The sequence below is a fragment of the Podarcis vaucheri genome (assembly GCF_965113315.1).
Source record: "Podarcis vaucheri genome assembly, chromosome: 5".
Lineage (NCBI taxonomy): Eukaryota > Metazoa > Chordata > Lepidosauria > Squamata > Lacertidae > Podarcis > Podarcis vaucheri.
In genome coordinates, this window is record NC_138763.1 from 38,748,595 (window position 1) to 38,769,777 (window position 21,183).

At 42.3% G+C, this 21,183-nt stretch overlaps 1 protein-coding gene and 1 long non-coding RNA gene across 19 annotated transcripts in view; one reads left to right on the forward strand and one right to left on the reverse strand.

Moving 5' to 3' along the window:
- EPHB1 (EPH receptor B1) overlaps nt 1-21,183 on the forward strand; it is a 355,581-nt gene that overhangs the window by 137,031 nt on the left and 197,367 nt on the right. For all 17 annotated transcript variants that reach the window (XM_082221749.1, XM_082221750.1, XM_082221754.1 and 14 more), the window contains one exon: nt 18,042-18,723. In XM_082221749.1, the coding sequence (XP_082077875.1) occupies nt 18,042-18,723 (682 nt within the window). The remainder of the gene's footprint in view (nt 1-18,041; nt 18,724-21,183) is intronic.
- On the reverse strand, nt 13,004-18,460 carry LOC309532045. 2 transcript variants are annotated; one of them, XR_014219546.1, is made up of 4 exons: nt 18,321-18,460; nt 18,093-18,232; nt 15,460-15,619; nt 13,004-13,129 (listed from the first exon to the last, which is right to left on the reverse strand). It is a non-coding gene; the product is annotated as an uncharacterized lncRNA (long non-coding RNA). The 2 variants fall into 2 exon arrangements; XR_014219547.1 differs by having other exon boundaries at nt 15,460-15,631.

Sequence of the window (21,183 nt, forward strand, 5' to 3'; positions counted from 1 at the left end):
TGGTTAGATTTACTTCTGCCCACATCCACCTTTAAACAAATGTTCCCCATGGAAATTCTTAGGCTAGAATAAATCACAGGCATTTAGCTTTGTAAATAAGTGGATATTATACTCAGTTTCCAGAAGTTACTGTAAACAAGTCTCCATTCATTGGTAGTAAATGAAGGTAAAAGATGTTCCAAATGACTTAAAAAGGAAAAGAACTTGGTTTTCTTACAAAAAGGATTGTGCAATCTTCAGTTAGCAAAGATGCAGGCTTTAACATCTCCCTTTTGGAGAGATTCGGTTCAGTTGCTTTTTCTTGCAGCTGGGAGCCATTAGCTACATGGCTTCTTCATTGCTTGTTCCTGTGTGAAAAAGAGAGGTGGTTGGGGAACAGAGGCTGCTGTGGGACTGCCAAGCCACACTCACTCTGGTAACTTGAGTTCAGGGCTCAGGTTAACCCTTTCATACACACAAGTGGGAGTCAGTAGCTGTATATTACAGTAGAATCAGCAAGGCCAAAGAACCCATTTATGTTTTACTATGTAGCTCATAACCTATTACAGAACTCCAGACTCTGCCTTATTCATAGTCAGAATATTTGCCCATCTAGCCTAGGACCAGCCCTATCATTAGGCAGAATGAAGTGGTTGCTAATTTTGTGTGCTCTGAAAGGGAAGCAAATGGTTAATTTATTAATATTGTATTGTTTATTCCCAAGGAGTGGCAATTGTGGGGCTTTCTCTTTCAGATGCCAAAATAACTTGGCCAGCCTTGGGTACTATGCACCTTGAGTTGAGGATAGGCACCACTTGCTCTTCTGTGTTAGGCAGCAAAATGTCTTGGTCAGCCCTGACGTAGCTCAGCATTATCCTGCTCTTCAGGTTATGAAGTGAAGGTCCTTCCCATCAAGGATTGAATCTGGGGTCTTCAGCACAGAAAACAATTCCTCTGCCATTTACCTATGGTCCCTTCCCAACCAGATTGATCATGGCAGCTGTTGTTCCAAAAACCACATTTGCTAAACGTCAGTATTTCAAATCTGCAGTGGCTTAATGTGGAGACATCAGTTGGTGATGTCAGCATGAAAATCCAATGAACACATTGCACCTATTTCCTTTCACCCAATCACCATCTGGCCTCAAAGAACATGGAATCCATGCTCAACTCACAAGGGTCCAAGGTAGAGAAGGGGAATCAGCCCAGAGGTGAATTTGTGACACATGGATGTACATTAAAACTCTGCCCGCTTTGCATGCTTGTACGCTTTACCTAAAGTGGCCACAGGGGCATGTTAAGAGCCCATTCCTGACTGCTTCATGCAACATTGGTGGCTATGAAAGCTGGACAGTCTGCAGTGCTTAATTCCCAGGCGGGACATGAAGGTGAATTTTGTGTAACACATTTGCAGCTGCACTGTGGCTGATGTGTCCCTGCTTTATGTTGTAATATATTACTGGTTTTGCTGTACTGAAGGATGATCATCATAGTTCTGATGACTATTCTGATTCAAGCAAACCTAATGCAGCCTGCAGAGACTATAATAGAAATTAACATCTGTGTCTTTAAGTGAAACACAGCAGCATCACCTAGCCTTGGGAAATAATTATTCTCTTAAAAGAATAATAAAAAGCCAGCCAGATCAGTGTAGCCATCTGCTAAAGGAGAAACTAGCTCCAAGGGGCTAGATTCTCATCTGGTGTAAATTAGTGGCAGCAGGATGGGCTTGGTGTGCTAATGGAGGATTATATCCTTGCATTTGAGAGAGATGATTGGCATAGGAGTTTTCTACATAACTGGTCTGTAGCGTTCTCGACTTGTTCAGTGGTGCACATGTTTATAATCCCCACTTGCTGTTTCATATGCCTGTATTTTTCACCTGCCATCTGTGGCTCTTTGGCCATGCTCTTCGTTCTAACCCTGTGAAGCAAACACAGGTTAATATTGGATCTTTAGATAGCATTTTAATGTGCACAGTGAATCCGCATCTTGCATGCTTTAGCAACCACCCGTAGGGATAGGCTTATCCCCATTTTACAAGATGGGGAACTGATACTGAGAAGATAGCAAGCAGCTAGCCCAATCCCTTCCCCAAGGAGCCCATCGCTGAGCAATGAATCCACAACTCCCATCTCCAACTACTCTCCGCGCCCCCCCAGGCCACATGGCTGAATAAGAGCTGAAAGGGAGGAGAATGAAATCTAATGCATGTCTCGTGCAGGGTCAATTGCAAATCACCAGAGACCTTTAGGGGTCTGCTGTTTATGGTGAGAGTTTGATGGGTATTTTTAGTGACAGGCTCAAGCTCAGCTCAGTATAGATATACACACCAAGGGAGAGTTGACCCAGATCACAATGTGTAAGGATTGCATTTGGGTAATCAAGACTGATGTGTGGTATTTTTCCTACATAGACCCTGTACACGTAGGGAAAAGTAACGGTTACCTGTTGTGCAGGATGTACACATGGTTTAAAGCTCTAAGGCACAGTCATTTCCCAGTGCATGCATGAGGAGCAAATCAGACTCTTGCAGTTTTCACACCTAACCTCATTGGGGGAAAATGTTATATGAATTGTACCTTTTGGGTCTGAAATGAGTCAAGATTGTATCTTACCTCAGATAGATACATGATGGAGAATCAAGGCTTTGAGTTACACAAATCTCTTGCTTAGGCAGACAAGTTCTGTCCTGCAAAATTCCCAATACATTTGTCACCTAAATGGTTTTGGATCCTAGTTGCCTTTTGTAAGAGTTAATGTTGATAATCTGTCATAAACACCATATATGACCAAATAAGGCATCCAGACCAGAATGAACAAGTATACATGCTAAGAGGCATTTCTCTCTCCCTTTCTTTTATTTGGGTGCCAAGATGTTGTTTGGATACCCACTGTTAGGGAGACACCCTCTAGTCTAGTCCGTCCCGTAGCTTGTTTTTATTCAATCTTTGAAGGACAGGACTGATAGGCAGCTTTTATTTGACGTCCTAGATAATGACATGTATGAACCTTTGGAATAATGACAGCTGAATAGTGTGCCTGATATTGCCATGGTTACCAGCCAAGCTTTCTCCCCCCTCTCTCCCCCCCCACCTTCTCCTTCTCCCCTTCTGACATTTTCTGTGTGTGTGTTATTGTTGAGTTCGCTTTTGGGATAGTGAAGGGGAGGGGAGCCAGGAGAAGAAACAGTCCATTATAGTCTTTTAAATCTCCCAGCTGGAAGTGTTTTAAATCTCAGCAGAGACAGGGAAAAACACTGTCTTAATCCCCAGCTCCCTGTGAATTATTTAAAGTGATCTTGTCGGAACAATGCATTTGTCACTGTTACAGTGTCAACAGTAGAGGCAGCTGTCCGAATGGCTCTGGGGTTTTGCCACAGGTAGGAGTTTGGGGTGGGGCATTTGCAGGCCTGGCAAAAGGCAAACATGGGATTGCTGAGGTCCACAGAACTGTAGAGACTGATCTTTTTTTTTTGCGGGGGGGGGATCTTTGTACCAATAACATGGTTGATTTTATACAGTTTGGCCTACCATTCTCTTCCGGAGACCCCTGGCTGTGCCTGCACCGGTGGCTGTGTTTAAAGTTCCACCCACACCATATATTTAAAGCACTCTTATACCATTTGGAACAGTCCTGGCTTCCCCCAGTGAATCCTGGGAAATGTAGTTTGTGAAGGGTGTTAGGAATGAGAGTTCTGAGAGCGTCCCAACAACTCTAAGCATGCTCAATGAACTACAGTTTCCAGGATTCTTTGGGAGAAGCCATTACTGTCAACGTGGTGCTTTAAATGTATGGTGTGAATGCGGCCGTAGTCAAGGGAAGAGCAGATAGGCGGGCAGAATAGTTAGGCATCTGGGGTGGACACCCAGTTCTGCACATCTTGGGTGTAATGTAATTCACCTCTGGATTTGCATTTAGTTATCCACTTTCATCATTGCAAAATTCAGGTTCTATTCAATCCTCAAACATGACTTCTCCTCCCACTCCAGCTATTATCACATATCATTCTCCCCCCTTCATCGCACCACTGAGTTCTTGAAGTGAACTGCCTGCATCTGATGTCTCATTTTTTTGTAACCTCTCTTTTCTTGATTCTTTTCAATTTGGATTCTGTCCTCTCCACTTTACTCGGGCAACTGTGCAAAAATTATTGACAATCTCCCAGTTGCTCAGCCTGAGGGGCTTTATTGTGGCCTCATTTGATATGACCGCACTTCCGACGTTAACACTTTTGTCCACTCTGACTTTTCCAGTCTTCATCAGGACTTTTTCAAATGAATGTTTCAGAGTTTGATCCTGTGCCCTTTCTGATATTCCGTGGAACATCTCAATAACAATTTTGACAGCAGGATGGAAAAAGTCCAGAGCTGTGCTGAAATGAATATATTTTCTTGAACTTACCATGAGTTCCCTTGGGGCCAAGCTTCACATTACCTTTAATCACACAGCCAGATGAGGGGGTATGAATAATAAAAATATTATTATTAAATTATTATTATCCATTGTCATTTTTGTTTCAAATAAAAAGCAGCCATAGGGCTGTGAGCCTCTTAATCTGGAGTGTACCTGTTTCCTGCTGAAGATCCACCTTGATTGCAGTTTGCTCCTGAAGTTGATGTTTATAGTAAAAACACTTTTTGGGGCAAATAGCAGGCCGGGGGGGGGGGACGACATGTTTGTTGGTGGGGCACAGGTACACAGCCTTCATCCAAATCATGGTTCTATAGCTGCTTTTCCATCTAAACAAAAGTGGTAGCATTTAACATGCTTTTAAAAAATGTTTTTGGTGTGGCTCTGAAGTACTTGTAGATAAATGAATTTATTTCAGAAAATCAGTTCCAGTGGAATTTGCAAAGAACGTTATCAAAATAATGAAGGGGCAAAAGACACAATAGGGGACAAATGGCAGGCTGGTGTGCATATCTCTGGGTAGGTGCACTAGCTTGCTACTTGAAATGCTAATCTGATGTTTCCTTGTGGTATTTATTCCTGATGCCATCAGTCTTCCACTTACAGTAGAATGCCAGGGGAGGGTATTTCATTCACTGGGTGGGTGTAGCGACCTGATCTGTTTTTTTGGGTCTGCTCTGTCCATTCTGATTTATTTTTTTATTTGAGTCTAAATCTGATACGTTAAATTCAAACCTCTATTTCACCCACATCTAGTATAATGCGGACTCTAAAAAACTGGCTATAACTTGTTCTCCCTTATCACATAAGTGGATGTAACTTGCAAGCAAAGGAGCCACCCCACCGTGGTTTGAACATGCCCAGATTCAGGCAGATCAGTGCTTTAGAGGGAACCCTTTGAGGGTTCATCACCATTGACATTTTTTTCTAGAAAAAGAGGTGCCGGAATTCACTACGAACACCTCCCTTGTTCTCTTATAATGGCAATGGTGCCTACCTGAGGGGTGCTGGAACTGAGTTCCAGTGCGTTTTGGCTGGAAAAAAGCCCTGTACCTATTTGAGTTTATTACATTCTGACAGCATTGAATACCAATTGTAGGCACGGTCACCCATTCTGAGGGGATGAATCCTTTCAAATTTCAGACTGATATGTACAGCAATTCTCCAGCAAGAGCAGACCTTACCATTTTGTACTATGCAAAAAAAAACTGTCCTTGTAAGCCTGCCACATCAAGTAGGGAGCATGTTGGCAGCAAATATGCAGGAGCTGGGATTTAGGGTAAAGAGAAGTGGTTTGCCATTTACTTCCCATCATCCTGGGGTCTAACGTGAGGGGAATTTTGTTTGGGGATATATATTACCAGGTATACATTATTTGAGCACAGATTTGCCTCCCCAAAAGACTCTTTAACCTGTGAGGGAGAAATACTCATGAATGCGTTCTCTCAACCCAGCCAACCCCCCCCCCCCCCAATAAATAATAACATGCTACAATTTAAAGGGTGGCCTGGAAAACTCTATCCAAGACTGACCTTACAGTGAAGCAGAGTGAGGCAATATCCTTAGGCAGCTGCTCTGAGGTGTCATGAATGACCAAGAAGTTAGCAAGTTATTGAATTTATTATTATTGTCTTTTACTCCCAGGAAGAAGGGCTTTTAAGATTTTGTGCCTCATGTGCCAAAGAAACTTGGGCAGCCTTGGTAATTATGTACCTTGACTTCTGTGGGAGCGGGAGCCCTTTACTTCTTCACCTCAGGAAGTAAAATATCACTATCTGGCCCTGTGCCAAATAGACAAATGACCTTCTGAGTTCAAATGCAATCTTTCTGTGTGCATCCAGATGAGGATGAGGATATACATTTGGAGCACGTTTACGTTTTATTTGCAGTAACGAGTTCTTTAGGGTGGATGAGAGAGGCAAAATTTATTTTATTTAAGTTTTTACAAACTGCTGTATCATAAAAAATATATCACAGTAGTTTACAACAATGTCAAAACATAAAAGCAGACAATAAAATAAAAAAAAATTAAAAGCAAGTTAAAGCAAAAAGAAATCAAAAACAAACAGCAAAAAGTAATTAAAAACAAACATGAAGGACCACGAAGGAACCCAAAGTTTGTCCTGGTTTTCCATTTTTCCTTGTTTAATTTGATCACTGAGCAATTTACAGAGGTAGATTAAGCCAGAAGGCATTGCCTGCCAAATAATCTTGGTGCCTGAGCAATAGGCATCTGAAACCCCTCCTAAACTCACTTTTAAAGCCACGGCAGCCAGTATAACTAAAAACCCAAGTTATTATCAAAGTCCTAAATTCAGACTATAAAACTATATTTGCTAGCATTTCATTATGATTTGAACAAAAACGACCCAGCTCTGTCACAAGCTATTCTTCAGTGGTGGCATTCCCAAATGATTGTCCTTTGGAAGCGTTTTATAACTTTCCTTGAAATGCTAATTGCACAGACATTTGCGTAGCACAAAAGTACCCAAAGTATAAACCAAGACCGTTTTTAGAATGAGATACCAAGGCACATCGTTTCTGTGCTTTAGTATTAGTATTCCCAAGGAAATGAATTAGTCTTTTAGCATGGCAGTGCCTTCATTCTTTTGCCATTTTTGCATTTAACTGTTACCACTCAAGCAGCTCCACTGAGGCTAGAGAGACTGAAATAATGTTTAATGTTAACATTTGCATAATTATTCTTTGGATGAGTCTCTTGTTTGAGAGCCTAGATTCCGTTGGTAGGTTGCTGGTGTTTCCTGTCCACTTGCCCTCATGATAATTGATTGGAGATAGCCTTGTTACAGTTATCTCCTCTCCTCAAAATAGTTATTTTAAGCTTTTGGAGCTGTTTCTGCTGCTTTTTCCATCGCATTGCCATACATCCAGGTTCCCCCCAACATTTTGCAATTTTACACCCAAAAACCAGGATGTGTCAGGAATTTTCCTGATATATGACAAGCCTATCCTGAGTAGACTATTCAGAAACTCAAGCTGGTACAGAATATGGCAGATAGATTAGTAACTAGGATACACAAGACTGATTATAGGGTCACAGTCATAGACCTATCTTAAGAGTACATTGACTGAATCATAGTCTGCCATTTTAAGGAGAAATTGGGAGGACATTTGGGTCTATAGCAAATACTAGGTTTTTCTACCTCACAGATTCGTTATGAGGACAAAATGAGAAGGCCAACTTCAGCTCCTTGGAGTAAACATGGGGTATTAATGTCATAACAAATAAGCAAATTGTCAAACTTTATGTTAGAATGCCAAAAAAGGGGAAGCCTTGCCATATATATATATATATATATATATATATATATATATGAATGAGAATTACACCCTCCTTTTATAGCCATAAACTGTGGCATAGGAAAAGCATCTTAGCACATGTCTAAACGTCTGGAAGGTTCTGTTCACAGGCCTCAACAGCTGCAATTTCCAGGCATTCTGGAGCTTGAGTGAATGTGGATAGACATGTTGAACCAAAAGGATTTTTTTTGTTGCTGCTGTTGTTAACTGTTGATTTTTCACCCAGGTAAAAAAATTCTATTGGCTTCAAGGGCTTTTCTGGGCACCACTCAGGATATTGGTTTTGGCTTTCAAGGTCCTGAATGAGCGGCTCAGGACCTGAGTGACAAAGGGACAGCTTTCTTCCATATGAATCTGCCTGAAGTCTAATAACTGCTTCAGGGGCCTTTCTCTGGGTGTCCCTGTAAGAAAAACACTGGGGCCTAATTTGAATAGTAGAATGTCTGGCATCTGATAGGCGGGGCTTTTGTGTTGTGCTCTGGAATCGGCCCTTCCCTTCATGTGTTAAGTTCAGTTAGAGAGACCAACTGTCATCCTTGCCTCACCATGTTGTTTTAGTGCCTCTTAGATAGTATGTTATTGTGTTACAGTTTTCTTTATTATTAAAGCTTTGTTTGACATATACGCGAGCTGCTTACTTTGCTGAAAGAAAAGAAACTGTGCTGAAGGATGGTGGAATATCCTAAATGGGGTGAGTGAGGGGATATTCCCAGTCTGACAGGAGAATTGATTTTTTAATCACCTCCACCCTCCACAACAGTGGCTGTGGTGAGGGCCTTTTCTGTGGTGGTGCCCAAGGTGACATTGTTGTAAGCCATGATCATATAGTGGTTAGTACTCTGAGTTGTGGCTGCAAGAACCTCGGTTTGAATCCGAGTCATGGCACCAAAAGGTTGTAAGCCAGAAAATGGCTTATCTCCTGAGTTTACGCCAATAAAACTCAGAAACACGAGGAGTTAGGAGTCCAACGTTGTTTATTGCAAAGCAATAGGTTACAGTTAGAGCATTCCACAAAACTGCAACCCCGCCCAGTGGTCCAGGCAGTGGTATTCATGAAATTTCAAACAAAGCATTTCAATTTCCACCAATCATATACATTGTTACCTCATTTAATACAAAACCACAATAAGCACTGGCAATTTCTGCTGATTAAGTTCTGATTCTTACTGTGTTCTGTTACATTGTGTTAGTGTACATGTTGGGAACCTGTGTTACGTGTAGCCATTTGACCATGTAGCAACTTATGCTCTAGCTTTGAACTGTATCTTTGTGATTCACATACATATTAGCTGTATTTCTGCCCCAATGAGGGGTGGCAACTTGCAAAATCATCAGTTTCATAAAGTAACAGGCTACCATAACTTATCTATTAGAAGCACACTCAAGGATTTACAGAGGTACACATTATCACATTTATTGTGGCCCTTGGGGCCACTGCCACAACTGTCAAGAGCAGCTGTCAAGAGCCCACTACTGCTGACATCCCTGAGTGTCTGCTGATTGCTGAGTGTCATGTGAGCATTAGAAATGCCCTGAATAATGTTATATAGTATGGCTTGGAGCATGTGGGCAGTTTCAGTGGCAGCCCTTTGCAACTGCCCCCCTCCTCATTCTCACCCCTGCAGCTGGCGGAAATAAACTGGAGAGGGAGCTAAGAGAGAGGGCTACCTGCCACCTGCTTCAATGGGGGAATCCCCCAATAACATCGGGGAAACAAAATGGGCCCCTCAAACCTGAAGACGATATTTGGGGGATAAACCGGTTAGGCCAGCCATCTGGTCTCTCCAGATGTTTTGCACTATGACACATGTTTTGTAATATCTGGACTGGGCACCGGGTTGGCAAAGACTAGGTTATTGACTATCTCCCTAGGGAAGAACTCAGGTGGCTCTAGCATTTTTATCACTTTAGACAACTGGTTAAGCCCTTTTTATTCTCCAAGAATTTAATGGGTGATCTGCGGCTGCTGTTCTTTTATTGTTTTGTTTTTCTGATTTTATTTGATCTTTAGACTGCTTCTCCTTTGGTGCTGCTGATTAAGTTATTTTTATTGCTCACCTGGCGCCTGCTCTGATGTCATTTCAGCACCAGGCAAAGTTCTTTTTTATTTTCCCAGACCTTTTAAAATGTGAAATTTTATTCCCTGAAGATGGTTTCTTCTTCTTCTTTTTTTTAAAAAAATAAATGCCGCTATTTTTATCGGCTGCTTTTAGTGTTTGAATCTGTTATTGCTTTTGTTTTTGTAGCCCACCATGGGAAAGGCGTTTTTTTTTTTTTTTTGAAGAGTGGGTTATAAAGGTTTAAAATAAAACAGAACAAAAATAAATGAAAATAAGTACAAATATTGATGTTTTTACTGTTTTACTAGATTTTTTTTTGAAGTGTGAATTAGCTGGGACACACTTAATAAACATCTTAATACTTTAAATAAATAGTGCAATTCATGCTACCGAATTTGAGAAGAAGTGCCAAGTTATCTGGATTCATAAGATAAATTATTTATTAGGGATGGATTATCAATATTTATTAGAGATAGATGATCAATGTCAGTGTCTGTATTAATCCCCATCCACTCTACATGTACAATGGTCAGCGTTCTTGTCAGTCTCACAGATACATTCAACTTGGCATGAAATATTTCTTCAGACAAATTACTAGCTATTTACGTAAGGCTACTGGATCAGATTTGATAACAGTTGTGGAACCTTTTTTCTCTGATGTAAAATGTACACTCTCAATTTATTGCTTGTACCAAGAACCCTCTAAAAACACTACAGCTAAAAGCAAATATTTATCTCTGGGCAAACCCCAGATCTTTGGTTTTGGTGGACCCTGTAGGAGGCTGGTAGTTGTGTGCATTATGTTGCTCTAGGTACTGGTCTGAAATAAAACATTCATCCAAAACCAACTCTGTGCATGTTCACTTTGACTGGGTGGGGCAGGAGGCAGCATTTTCTGCTCTGCCTCAGGCATCAAAACTTATTGGTCCAGCCCTGCAGGACAACTGCCTAGCCTTCTTTCTGTGTGGTTGGGAGGACAGTGTGAAATCCTCATGGAAGTGTTATTTCTATCATTATAATCTCCATCCTTATTTTATTTTAATGCCCCTTTATTGTAATTGTGTTCATTATATCTGATCTGCCACTTGGAAAACTGCAAGTCCCTTTACAAGCACATCATAGCTGTAAGGGAGGCTCTGGCAGATGCATAATGTTTTGAAGACCAGATTTTGATATTTAAAGAGCATGCCTTATGAGAGGTCAGTGATGAGCCAAGACAAATCAGGAATGGTGCTGGGCAGGCTGCAGCCTCATCAAGATCTGCCCATATATTTATACCACCTTGCATCCCCACCCCAGTGAATCATACCAAGGAAGTTAGGGAAATAGTATGGTGCCAAATCCTTATTCTTTCCCCAAGGCTGATATTCACACATTATTTGAATTATGGTCCCTAGGATTAAAAAAATACTTGCAATAGATTCTGGATGTGATAAGTTGTCAAATATGAAACAGAATAACAAATTTTATTTAGATAGGCCATTAGGAAAGTTCTGTGTTTAGACAGAAAATATAAAGTTTAAAAATCAAGTCTTTACAAAGTTTGAGGAGCATATATACCCGAGATTTGCAGAATAAATATGCAGAAAACAACCTCTTTACATAATACTGGAAAATAGTCAATAGTCAAAAACACTGTTTAAAAAAAAACATTAATCTAGGGAAGCACCTGAACATTACAAACCCATTATCTTAACTTCTATCCCAGTTAAATAGGGAAGAAGCATTATTAACTTTAGAGTCACTAAAGCATTCAGACTTTAAATTTTAAAAAGTGACTAAGGGAAGACATGGTGGAGGTTTATAACATAAATACTGGAAAGAACATGAACAGCAAAAACTTTTTCTCCTCCCATAATACTAGAACCCAGGGACTTGGATTGAAATTAATACTTCAGCAGGTAAATAAACACATATGCTCATACAAAATTGCTGCACAAAGGCTGGTTCCATTTTAGTGGTGTGCTTGTATTTCCTAAGAATGCAGTTCTGCAAGGTTTTCTGGGTCCTTTCTTTTGAGTGAATGGCAAACTGTCTATAAATAAGTTATTGCAGCGGGTAGGAAGAATGCCCTTATCAACAGATGCACTTTGCAGAGAATCCAGCATAACAGCTTGTGTATAAATGTACATGCTTTGAAACAATTTTATATTGTTGCGCATAGAGGCAGAGATAGTACCTTTTAATGGGATTGTTATCACCACCTAGGAAGGAAGTAAACGGTTGATTGGTGGCTGCATTACAGTTTTGCGAGCCTTTGCTGCTTCTCAGCACTTTATTCTGGAGCTGAAATTTAGTAGGGGAAATACTGTGTGGACTTTTTAAGTGCAGTAATAAGAACTTGAAAACTCCAAAAGCAACCTGAGGTTGCAGGCATGCGCGTTCCTCAGCATAGAATAATCTCCTTCCCCCTTGCCACCACATTAACTTCCGTTGATCTACATGACAGCCTAACATTTTACACCATACAGTTTTGCTTACATATGTAATACTCTCATCTCCATAAAAAAACATTAAAATCCTTCTGATAACGTTCTGCGACACAGCCATTAATTCATGCTTCAGTGGCACTGGAGCACCTTGGAATTATGCATCACATCCAGAGCAGCACTTAAAGGCTGCCATATGAATAATGCTGTTGCAAACAATCAGTCTGTAAACACGGAGCAATTTGGATGGCTTATAAATTGGGCTGCGATATTCTAATTCCATCACAGGCCCGGGCACACTTTCTTCCTGCCCTTTAATTGCCACAGTAGCCAACATTACGGTAATGCCCTTTCATTATTCCACCTGAAAATTGGCACAGTCCCTGTGTCAATTTTGATGGATGTTGCTGCTCAGAAAACTGAGAAGCGGAGAGCCCTGCCTGGAGCAAGTTTTCTCGTATTCATTTCCTATTCCCCAAACCACATGTGGACCACAGGTTCATCCGCTTTCCCACTTTCCTCATGTGGCTGCATAGATGACCTCTCCCTTCCCTTATTTATGAACATATGACACCCACTCAATATGGTCATTACTGGAGAAGTGTTGCAATAATACAGATGTGCTTTAGCATGTTAGCAGATGGAGACAAGTAGGTTAGAACGCTTGAATTTCGGGCATGGTGTTTAACAGGTTTGATTTTCACTATTCTGTTTGCAATGAGCTTGTTGTAGTTTAAAGTCCTTAAGGTACGCACTCCCCCCCCCCCAATAGCTATAACCTGAGTGAAGTGATTTTCCACCTTTTCTCCTTGTTGAACTGTGCTGGTTTGGATCACTTTATTCACCACTTCCAAATGGCAGACACATTAGTCTCTTGCAGCAAAAATAGCAAAGAGCTGTCTTGCAACACCTTAAAACAGGGATCTCCTTTAAAAAAAAAAAAGCATGAGAAATTTAAGAAACTGTTGTGGGCACCACAACGTATTAATTTCACAGAAGAGAAATGGATGATGCTCAGAACCCATACTAAACAGGCAAACTACCTGTTGTTGTTGTTTAGTTGTGTCCGACTCTTTGTGATCCCATGGACCAGAGCACGCCAGGCACTCCTGTCACCCACTGCCTCCCGCAGTTTGGTCAGGCTCATGTTTGTAGCTTCGAGAACACTGTCCAACCATCTCGTCCTCTGTCGTCCCCTTCTCCTTGTGCCCTCCATCTTTCCCAACATCAGGGTCTTTTCCAGGGAGTCTTCTCTTCTCATGAGGGGGCCAAAGTATTGGAGCCTCAGCTTCAGGAACTGTCCTTCCAGTGAGCACTCAGAGCTGATTTCCTTCAGAATGGATAGGTTTGATCTTCTTGCAGTCCATGGGACTCTCAAGAGTCTCCTCCAGCACCATAATTCAAAAGCATCAATTCTTCGGCTATCAGCCTTCTTTGATGGTCCAGCTCTCCCTTCCAGAACCCATACTAAACAGGCAAACTACCTACACTCCCCTAAAACAAATTGAAGACAAACTGAAAAAGCAGGCAACACCCCAACCCTATATAGGCAACCCTCAATGAGAAAATACCCCCCCCCCAATATAATTGGGGGGGGAGGGGAGGGAGAGGCAGGTTTGAGACCAGTAGCAAGGTGTCTAGGAGACTGAAATGTTATGTGGAGGAGGACTGAAATGTTAAATGAGGAGGGGGAGTATCATTTGTACCACCCTTGAGCACCTTGTGGAGGGGAAATGGGAAATTTCTGGCTATCTGCAATAAGTTCTCAGATTATTTGGGGGACAACATTGACTTCCCGAGGAAATTTCTTCTTCATCCTGTGGCCTTTGGCATAACAGGGTGCCAAAGCTTTCTTTTCTCTCCCACCCTCTCACTTTTTATCATCTGCAGCCATTGATCTTCAACTGGTGGGTTAGGATCCTAGTGGGTCACAGCCTGATCCAAGGTGGACCGTGACAGCACTACTACTACCACCTTGCAAATCTATGCTTAAAGAAAAGTGTTCCCAAATGCATGTTTGTGTTAAAAGTGGGTGCTGGGTCTGAAAAGGTTGAAGATAGTTGATATATACATGACGCCACTGGGGGAACACATCCAGTGGTTTGGGCTGCAGTGTCAGCAACATACCTGCAAATCCCGGAGAGGCTGTGGAATTTCTAAACAGGTGTCTAAAGGTAGTTTTGGGATGGATGGATGAAAGTGAGCAAACTGAAGCTTAAACTAGACAAGATGGAGTTGTTGTGGGTAGAGAAACTGGGTAATCTAGGTAGGGAGGTGCTGGATGGGCACACAGTCTCCTAAAGGAACTGCCTCCCAAGAAATTTATGGTTGCCACTGTCAGTTGTAGCATTTAATAAAGCTTAAAAACTCACCAGTTTCAGATGGCTGTAAGCTGATGTGTTTTAGCTGATGGTATGCTAGTGTTTTATTGTTTTACTGTGCTTGCTTTGGAAATGGTTTTATGCTATCTGAATTGTATTGCCATTTCTCTTTTTTATTTTGCAGTTTGATGTGGTTTGTATGACATGGTAAGCCAATCTATGACTTACTGGAACCACACAAATGTGTGGACTCTTGGAGAGCAGCTTGTAGCCACCTTGCTACTTTTTAAAATTCTTGTTCCATAATGAACTAAGTCGAGGTTTGGTTTAGTATTTTTTCCAAACCCGGGTTCATGATTCATAGCCAAGCCTTCACTACTATTTGTGATTAACGAGGAGAGAGCTTAACCACCAGCCTGGGTTGGGCTGGAACACTAAATGAAACTTTGGCTTAGCTCAGCGCTGCTTGTAAAGATACAAAGACCCCGCAAGCTTCTTTCTAGGAGCATACCCTTGTTCTAGTAAGCCATAATGTGCAAAGTCTGGATAAGCCAGTGCTATATTATATTATGCTGGAAATGCATACAGAGTTACACTATGTGTTATGTACTGAGTGAATAGCAGTCTGATTGGTCCTAGAACAATAGCGTCCAGAATGCAGCAGTCTGATTGGTCCTAGAACAATAGGGTCTAGAATGCAGCAGTCTGACTGGTCCACAGGAGCCACACAATCCAGCTCCAGGTGGAAGTGATATTTCATTCTTATTGCAATTTTATGGTTGTATTATTGCTCTTTGCTACCTTTAGTAGATATGCCTCAAAAGGGTGGCTTATAAATAACCAAATGCAATCTGTCATTCTCCCAGGGTATAGAATCCTGGCTATCTTGGATGTGGAGACTTTACATGTTTATTATTGCAGTTCCTTAAAACTCACTTTCCAGGATGCAGATCCCTTCCAGGTTGCCTCATGAGTGATATCCAAAGTCATCAGGATTCTTCTCACTGGGCAGCTGGTGGTAGATGGCCTGCAGAGACAGCCAACCTTGCCCCAGTGTCTTCTTTGCCTTTCTCCTTATTTATATGCCACCATCTTGCTGAAAAATGGCCTATACATCATTAGAGTTTTTCACTGCATATGATAATTCTATCCAATCTGGTCACCACACTTTGTTTAAAAATGTCCCTGTCCCATCTTTTGACAACAAGGTCACCAAGGCACAACACAGCTGCAAGTCCTCCAAGGCACATCACAATAATCTTAAAGAAAAGCACTACACACAAAAAAAATAATTCTATTATTAACAGATAAAAACGGAAGGAACAGTAAAACAACCTGTAACAGCAGGAGAAACCCCCCCCCTGCTAAAATAGAGGCAGATGAAATACCTGGTGGAGTAGGAATGTCTCCATTATTTGTCTGAAGGCCAGGAGGAAGGATCCAATCAGGCTTCCTGTGGGAGGGAGTTTCCCAACCTTGGCCTCTCTACTAAGAAGACACTGTATCATGTCCTGACCAGATGAGTAGTTGAAGGCGAAGGGACATGGAGTAGGACATCCAACAATGAACATCATGGGAGGGAAAATAGCCCTTCAAATATCCTGGTTCCAAACTGTTTAAGGCAGGCATCCCCAACCTGCGGCCCTCCAGATGTTTTGGCCTACAACTCCCATGATCCCCAGCTAACAGGACCAGTGGTCAGGGATGATGGGAATTGTAGTCCAAAACATCTGGAGGGCTGAGGTTGAGGAAGCCTGATTTAAGGCACTACAGTGGTACCTCAGTTTATGAACAGTCCTGTTTATGAACTATTCAGTTTACGAACTCTGCAAAACTGGAAGTGGTGTTCTGATTTGTGAACTTTACCTCAGTCTATGAACGGAAGCCAAACAGTGGAAGGGCACTGGCGGTGGGAGGCCTCATTAGGGAAAGTCCACCTCAGTTTAAGAACGGCTTTGGTTTAAGAACGGACTTCAGGAACGGATAAAGTTCGCAAACCGAGGTACCACTGTGTAGGTAATAACCAGTATGTTGAACTGGAAGCTAGTGCAACTTAGTAACATTGTAGTAATAATCTTGGCAAAGGTGACTCTCTGGCAGCACTCTGGCAGCTACACTTGCCGCTAGTGGAGCAGCCTGTCCTGCACTCCCTGCATCTGGCTGCCTCTGAAAGCTCCCTGCTTCCCATGGATGAGTTCTGTTTGCATACATTGGTACACAGAGAGATATTCTCCCAGAGGCTGGATAGCAGGGGGCTATAGCAGCCATGCATGTTGGCAGTAAGGGGTGGGATAAACCCATACACCCCCCTCACCTGTCCTTCTAATGTGGAGTGATGACCATCACCTCTTCTCTTACGTGGCTTTAGGATGCTACAGTGGTACCTCGGGTTACAGATGCTTCAGGTTACAGACTCCACTAACCCAGAATAATACCTCAGGTTAAGAACTTTGCTTCAGGATGAGAACAGAAATTGCACGGTGGTGGCGCGGCGGCAGTGGGAGGCCCCATTAGCTAAAGTGGTATCTCAGGTTAAGAACAGTTTCAGGTTAAAAACGGACCTCCAGAACAAATTAAGTTCTTAACCCGAGGTACCACTGTACTGTTATTTTTCTGATCTATGCTGCTGTTAATATTATGATTTAATTGCATTCAGATTCATTGATTGTTTTTATTGTTATTATTGTGAGCTGCCTTGGGAAGCTGAAAGGCAAGATATAACTGTTTCAGATCCATTAGTCAAATAATTAATGAAATGTCCCTGGTTCCAGAGCAGAATTTATTGGTTTTGATAGCCCACCTATAGGTTTAGGTCCTTTTATTGGTTTTGATAGCCCACCTACAGGTTTAGGTCCTTTCCTTTTATTTTATAACTTGAAAAGCATTATTGAGTCACCAACCTATTTTCAGTAATTTCAGTTAGACCAGCTTGTTAATTTAATTTAATTTAATTATAGCCCACATTTTTTTCTTTTTACACTAAACACCCTGATAGTTGCCAGCTCTATCCAAGATGAGCATTGCTCAGGAAACTGCCAAGCTTACCGAGGCCCTGCCAATTAGGGGTTAAAAGAGGTCAAACTATCAGAAGAGCAGAAACTGGTTGATTTTTATGATCTTTGTCACAGAACCTTAAGGGCATCAGATGATTCAGAGTTACATCAGCTTCAAGAAGCGGGTTAGCATATGAGTAAAAATCTAAATGTGTGTGTCACTTTGCTGGCCTCAAGCAGGGTGTGTGTGTGTGTGTGTGACTGGGCCAAGAACTCTTAGCTTATTGGCTTTCTTTCTGTTGGCTGATTCCATGCTCATGGAACAGACCCTAAAATTAGGGATGTCTCTCACGTTTTTCAGAACTGAAAGTAGAACACACAAATCCTCCAAGTCTTGTGTATCCCAGCTAGCTTGCAGTGATTAATGATCCCCCTGGTTTAAAGTGCCATCTCTGTCTTTCGTTCTCTCCATTCATTTTAATTGCCTGATTCCCCCCTCCCTCCCTTCTTATTTGTTCCACACAGTGGGAAGAAGTCAGTGGCTACGATGAGAACCTCAACACTATCCGGACTTACCAGGTGTGCAATGTCTTTGAGCCCAACCAGAACAACTGGCTCCTCACCACGTTCATCAACCGACGGGGTGCGCACCGCATCTACACAGAGATGCGCTTCACGGTGAGGGACTGCAGCAGCCTCCCAAATGTCCCTGGTTCCTGCAAGGAAACCTTCAACCTGTATTACTATGAGACAGACTCTGTCATCGCCACCAAGAAGTCAGCCTTCTGGACAGAGGCCCCTTACCTCAAGGTGGACACCATCGCTGCAGACGAGAGCTTCTCTCAGGTGGACTTTGGTGGCAGGTTGATGAAGGTGAACACAGAGGTGAGGAGCTTTGGTCCCCTCAATCGCAACGGCTTTTACCTGGCCTTTCAGGATTATGGCGCGTGCATGTCACTGCTGTCGGTGAGGGTCTTCTTTAAGAAATGCCCCAGCGTGGTGCAGAATTTTGCCATCTTCCCAGAGACGATGACAGGAGCAGAGAGCACCTCCCTAGTGATTGCACGGGGCACGTGCATCCCGAATGCCGAGGAGGTGGATGTGCCCATTAAGTTGTACTGCAATGGTGATGGGGAGTGGATGGTTCCCATTGGCCGCTGTACCTGCAAGGCTGGATATGAGCCCGAGAATAATGTGGCCTGCAAAGGTAAGGTGATGATTCGTTGAGATACTGTGTGATGATGGCCAGACAGAAATCCTTGATAGCCCAAGTGGCTGTTAAGGGGCTGGTTTGATAGCATCGTTTGCCCCCAGCAAATTGGAACAGCCAACCTGTATTAATGCCAGTGTGTTTGGGATTGCCTGGGAATTAAAGTTTTGCATTGCTTTGTCCACCTTGGACAGCTGTAGCTCTGAGGTGAGTCTTTTCAGTATCTGTAGCAGGGGTTGCTAAGACTGTCCTAAGTGGTACCTGCCTTAAACCGGGTCAGGCAGAAAATGTGACATCTTAATAAATGAGATAAGGACTGAGATGATGTATGTTGAGCAGTGACAGTGATTTACTTGTGATTCCTCTGTCCAATTGTGTTTTGCCTTAGCTTTATGCCACACAGTTGTTCAGAGTAGAAAATCCCACTTATATTTTATCCCAGTGCTGAAGCTCCTGAAATGACCATCAAATGAGCAGCTTCTTTGCTCATGGTTGAGCCATAGCATATAGGAAACTCATTTGTGAATGTCTAGTATCCTAGGTGTAAATTTGCAGTGTAATTTGCAAGTTGATAATACTTCACAGTAGTATTCACACCCTTTCTGTATCTCTTTGGTAAATGCTTTTTTTGGAGGGATCAATTTTATTGGCATCAGCATTTAACAATGAGCTTTTGGTGGAGCAAATGGGACTGCAGCAGAGGTCATGTCTGCAAATATCTGTGGTTTCATAAGGATCAAGTGTGGCCTTCACTGAGCTCAGCCCAGAGGAACCTTTACTTAGCTGAAATCTCTCAGTCAACATTTTGCCACGTATTTACTGGATAATACATCCCACAAAGTTGGATCCAGGGTGACCTATGTTAGGCTGACCTACTGATACTGTTGTGACAGGTGAACATGTCTGTTCTGTCAGGAAAGCTCTACCAGGAAGAGGAGCAGCAAATGCCACTGCCTGCTTGGCGCTCTGCCTGGTGAGCAGGCAGGTGGTAGCTATGATGGTGGTGGTGGTGGTGAAGAAGAAGAGCAGCAGGAGCAACTAGTGAAAATGGTGTTGAGACTGATGTAGAGGGATAATGGAGAGTATCTAGTGCAAGGAAGCTCAAAAACCTAGAGTTGACACTCTTTGGATGAATTCAAATGAAAGGCAGTGTGTTATTGTTCTAAATGGCATGGTCCTTGCCTCTGTGTATGAATTGAGCCTTGGGAGTTAGCTTCTCCAGGCTGAGAAATCTGAGGTGGGTAAGTTAGACATATAGAATATGGTGGAAATTATTTCCCGCTCTGTTTTCGACAATGGCGACGTGGGAGGTAAAGGTACTCTATACAGCTGCAGGGTATGGAGCACACACTAGGGAAATGCTAACATCTAGGGACCATGATGTGATCTGGCTTCTGTAAGTGCAAGGCCATATACGGGGATCTTTTATTGTGAAGTGACTGCTGTGTGTGGAAACAAGTATATGTCACAATGTCAAGGCTATAAGTGGCTGAGATTATGCAAATGGCAGTACATAGTTGGCTATGTGCCCGAGGCGGCACGTTCTGAATGCTGTGTCTCAGACAGAATGTTTGCAGTGTTTGTAGTGAAACCCTGAGGGAACTGCATGTAAATGTTTAGTAAATACTTCAAATAGAAAAAGGTGCATACTTTTTATAGAGAACATACTGTGCAAAAAGTTACTTGACCTTATTTCTCATTCACACTTTTAAATGCTCTCTAAAACAACATATTGCCAGCACAGTCTAATATTAGCAAATATATTGCTTTGCTTTCAGTATGCTTTCTAAAAGATAGCTGCTTGTGGAGTTTTTATAAGATGAAATTAGTATCTAAGGAAAATGGAAATTGAATCTAAGGGCCAAAACAGATGTGATGCAGTCGATTCATGATTGCATTTCCCAACTTTTTATTGTTAAACTTTAAAGCAGCCATAAGGGGATACCCAGTTTTTGTAGGAGCAGTGATAGTGAGGGAGTGTAGGTTGAAACATTTCCCTCTGCTGTTTTCTCCATTTAAATCCTCCCCCCACAATTTTGCTATTACCAAACTGAGAAAAATCCCAAACATGGTAGAGCTATCTGTATTTCCCCCCAGCAGGGCTGATGGCAGCTTTGGGGTGGGGTGGAAAAGCAATTCCGATTAAGAAATGACATGGAAGAAAGGCATGGCATGGGTGCCTTTGGGAGGAAGAGCAAGATATAAATCAGGGGTCAGCAACCTTTTTCAGCCATGGGCCGGTCCACCATCCCTCAGACCTTGTGGGGGGCCGGACTATATTTTGAAAAAAATATGAACAAATTCATATGCCCCACAAATAACCCAGAGATGCATTTTAAATAAAAGGACACATTCTACTCATGTAAAAACACGCTGATTCCTGGACTGTCCACGGACCGGATTGACAAGGTGATTGGGCCACATCCGGCCCCTGGGCCTTAGGTTGTCTATCCCTGA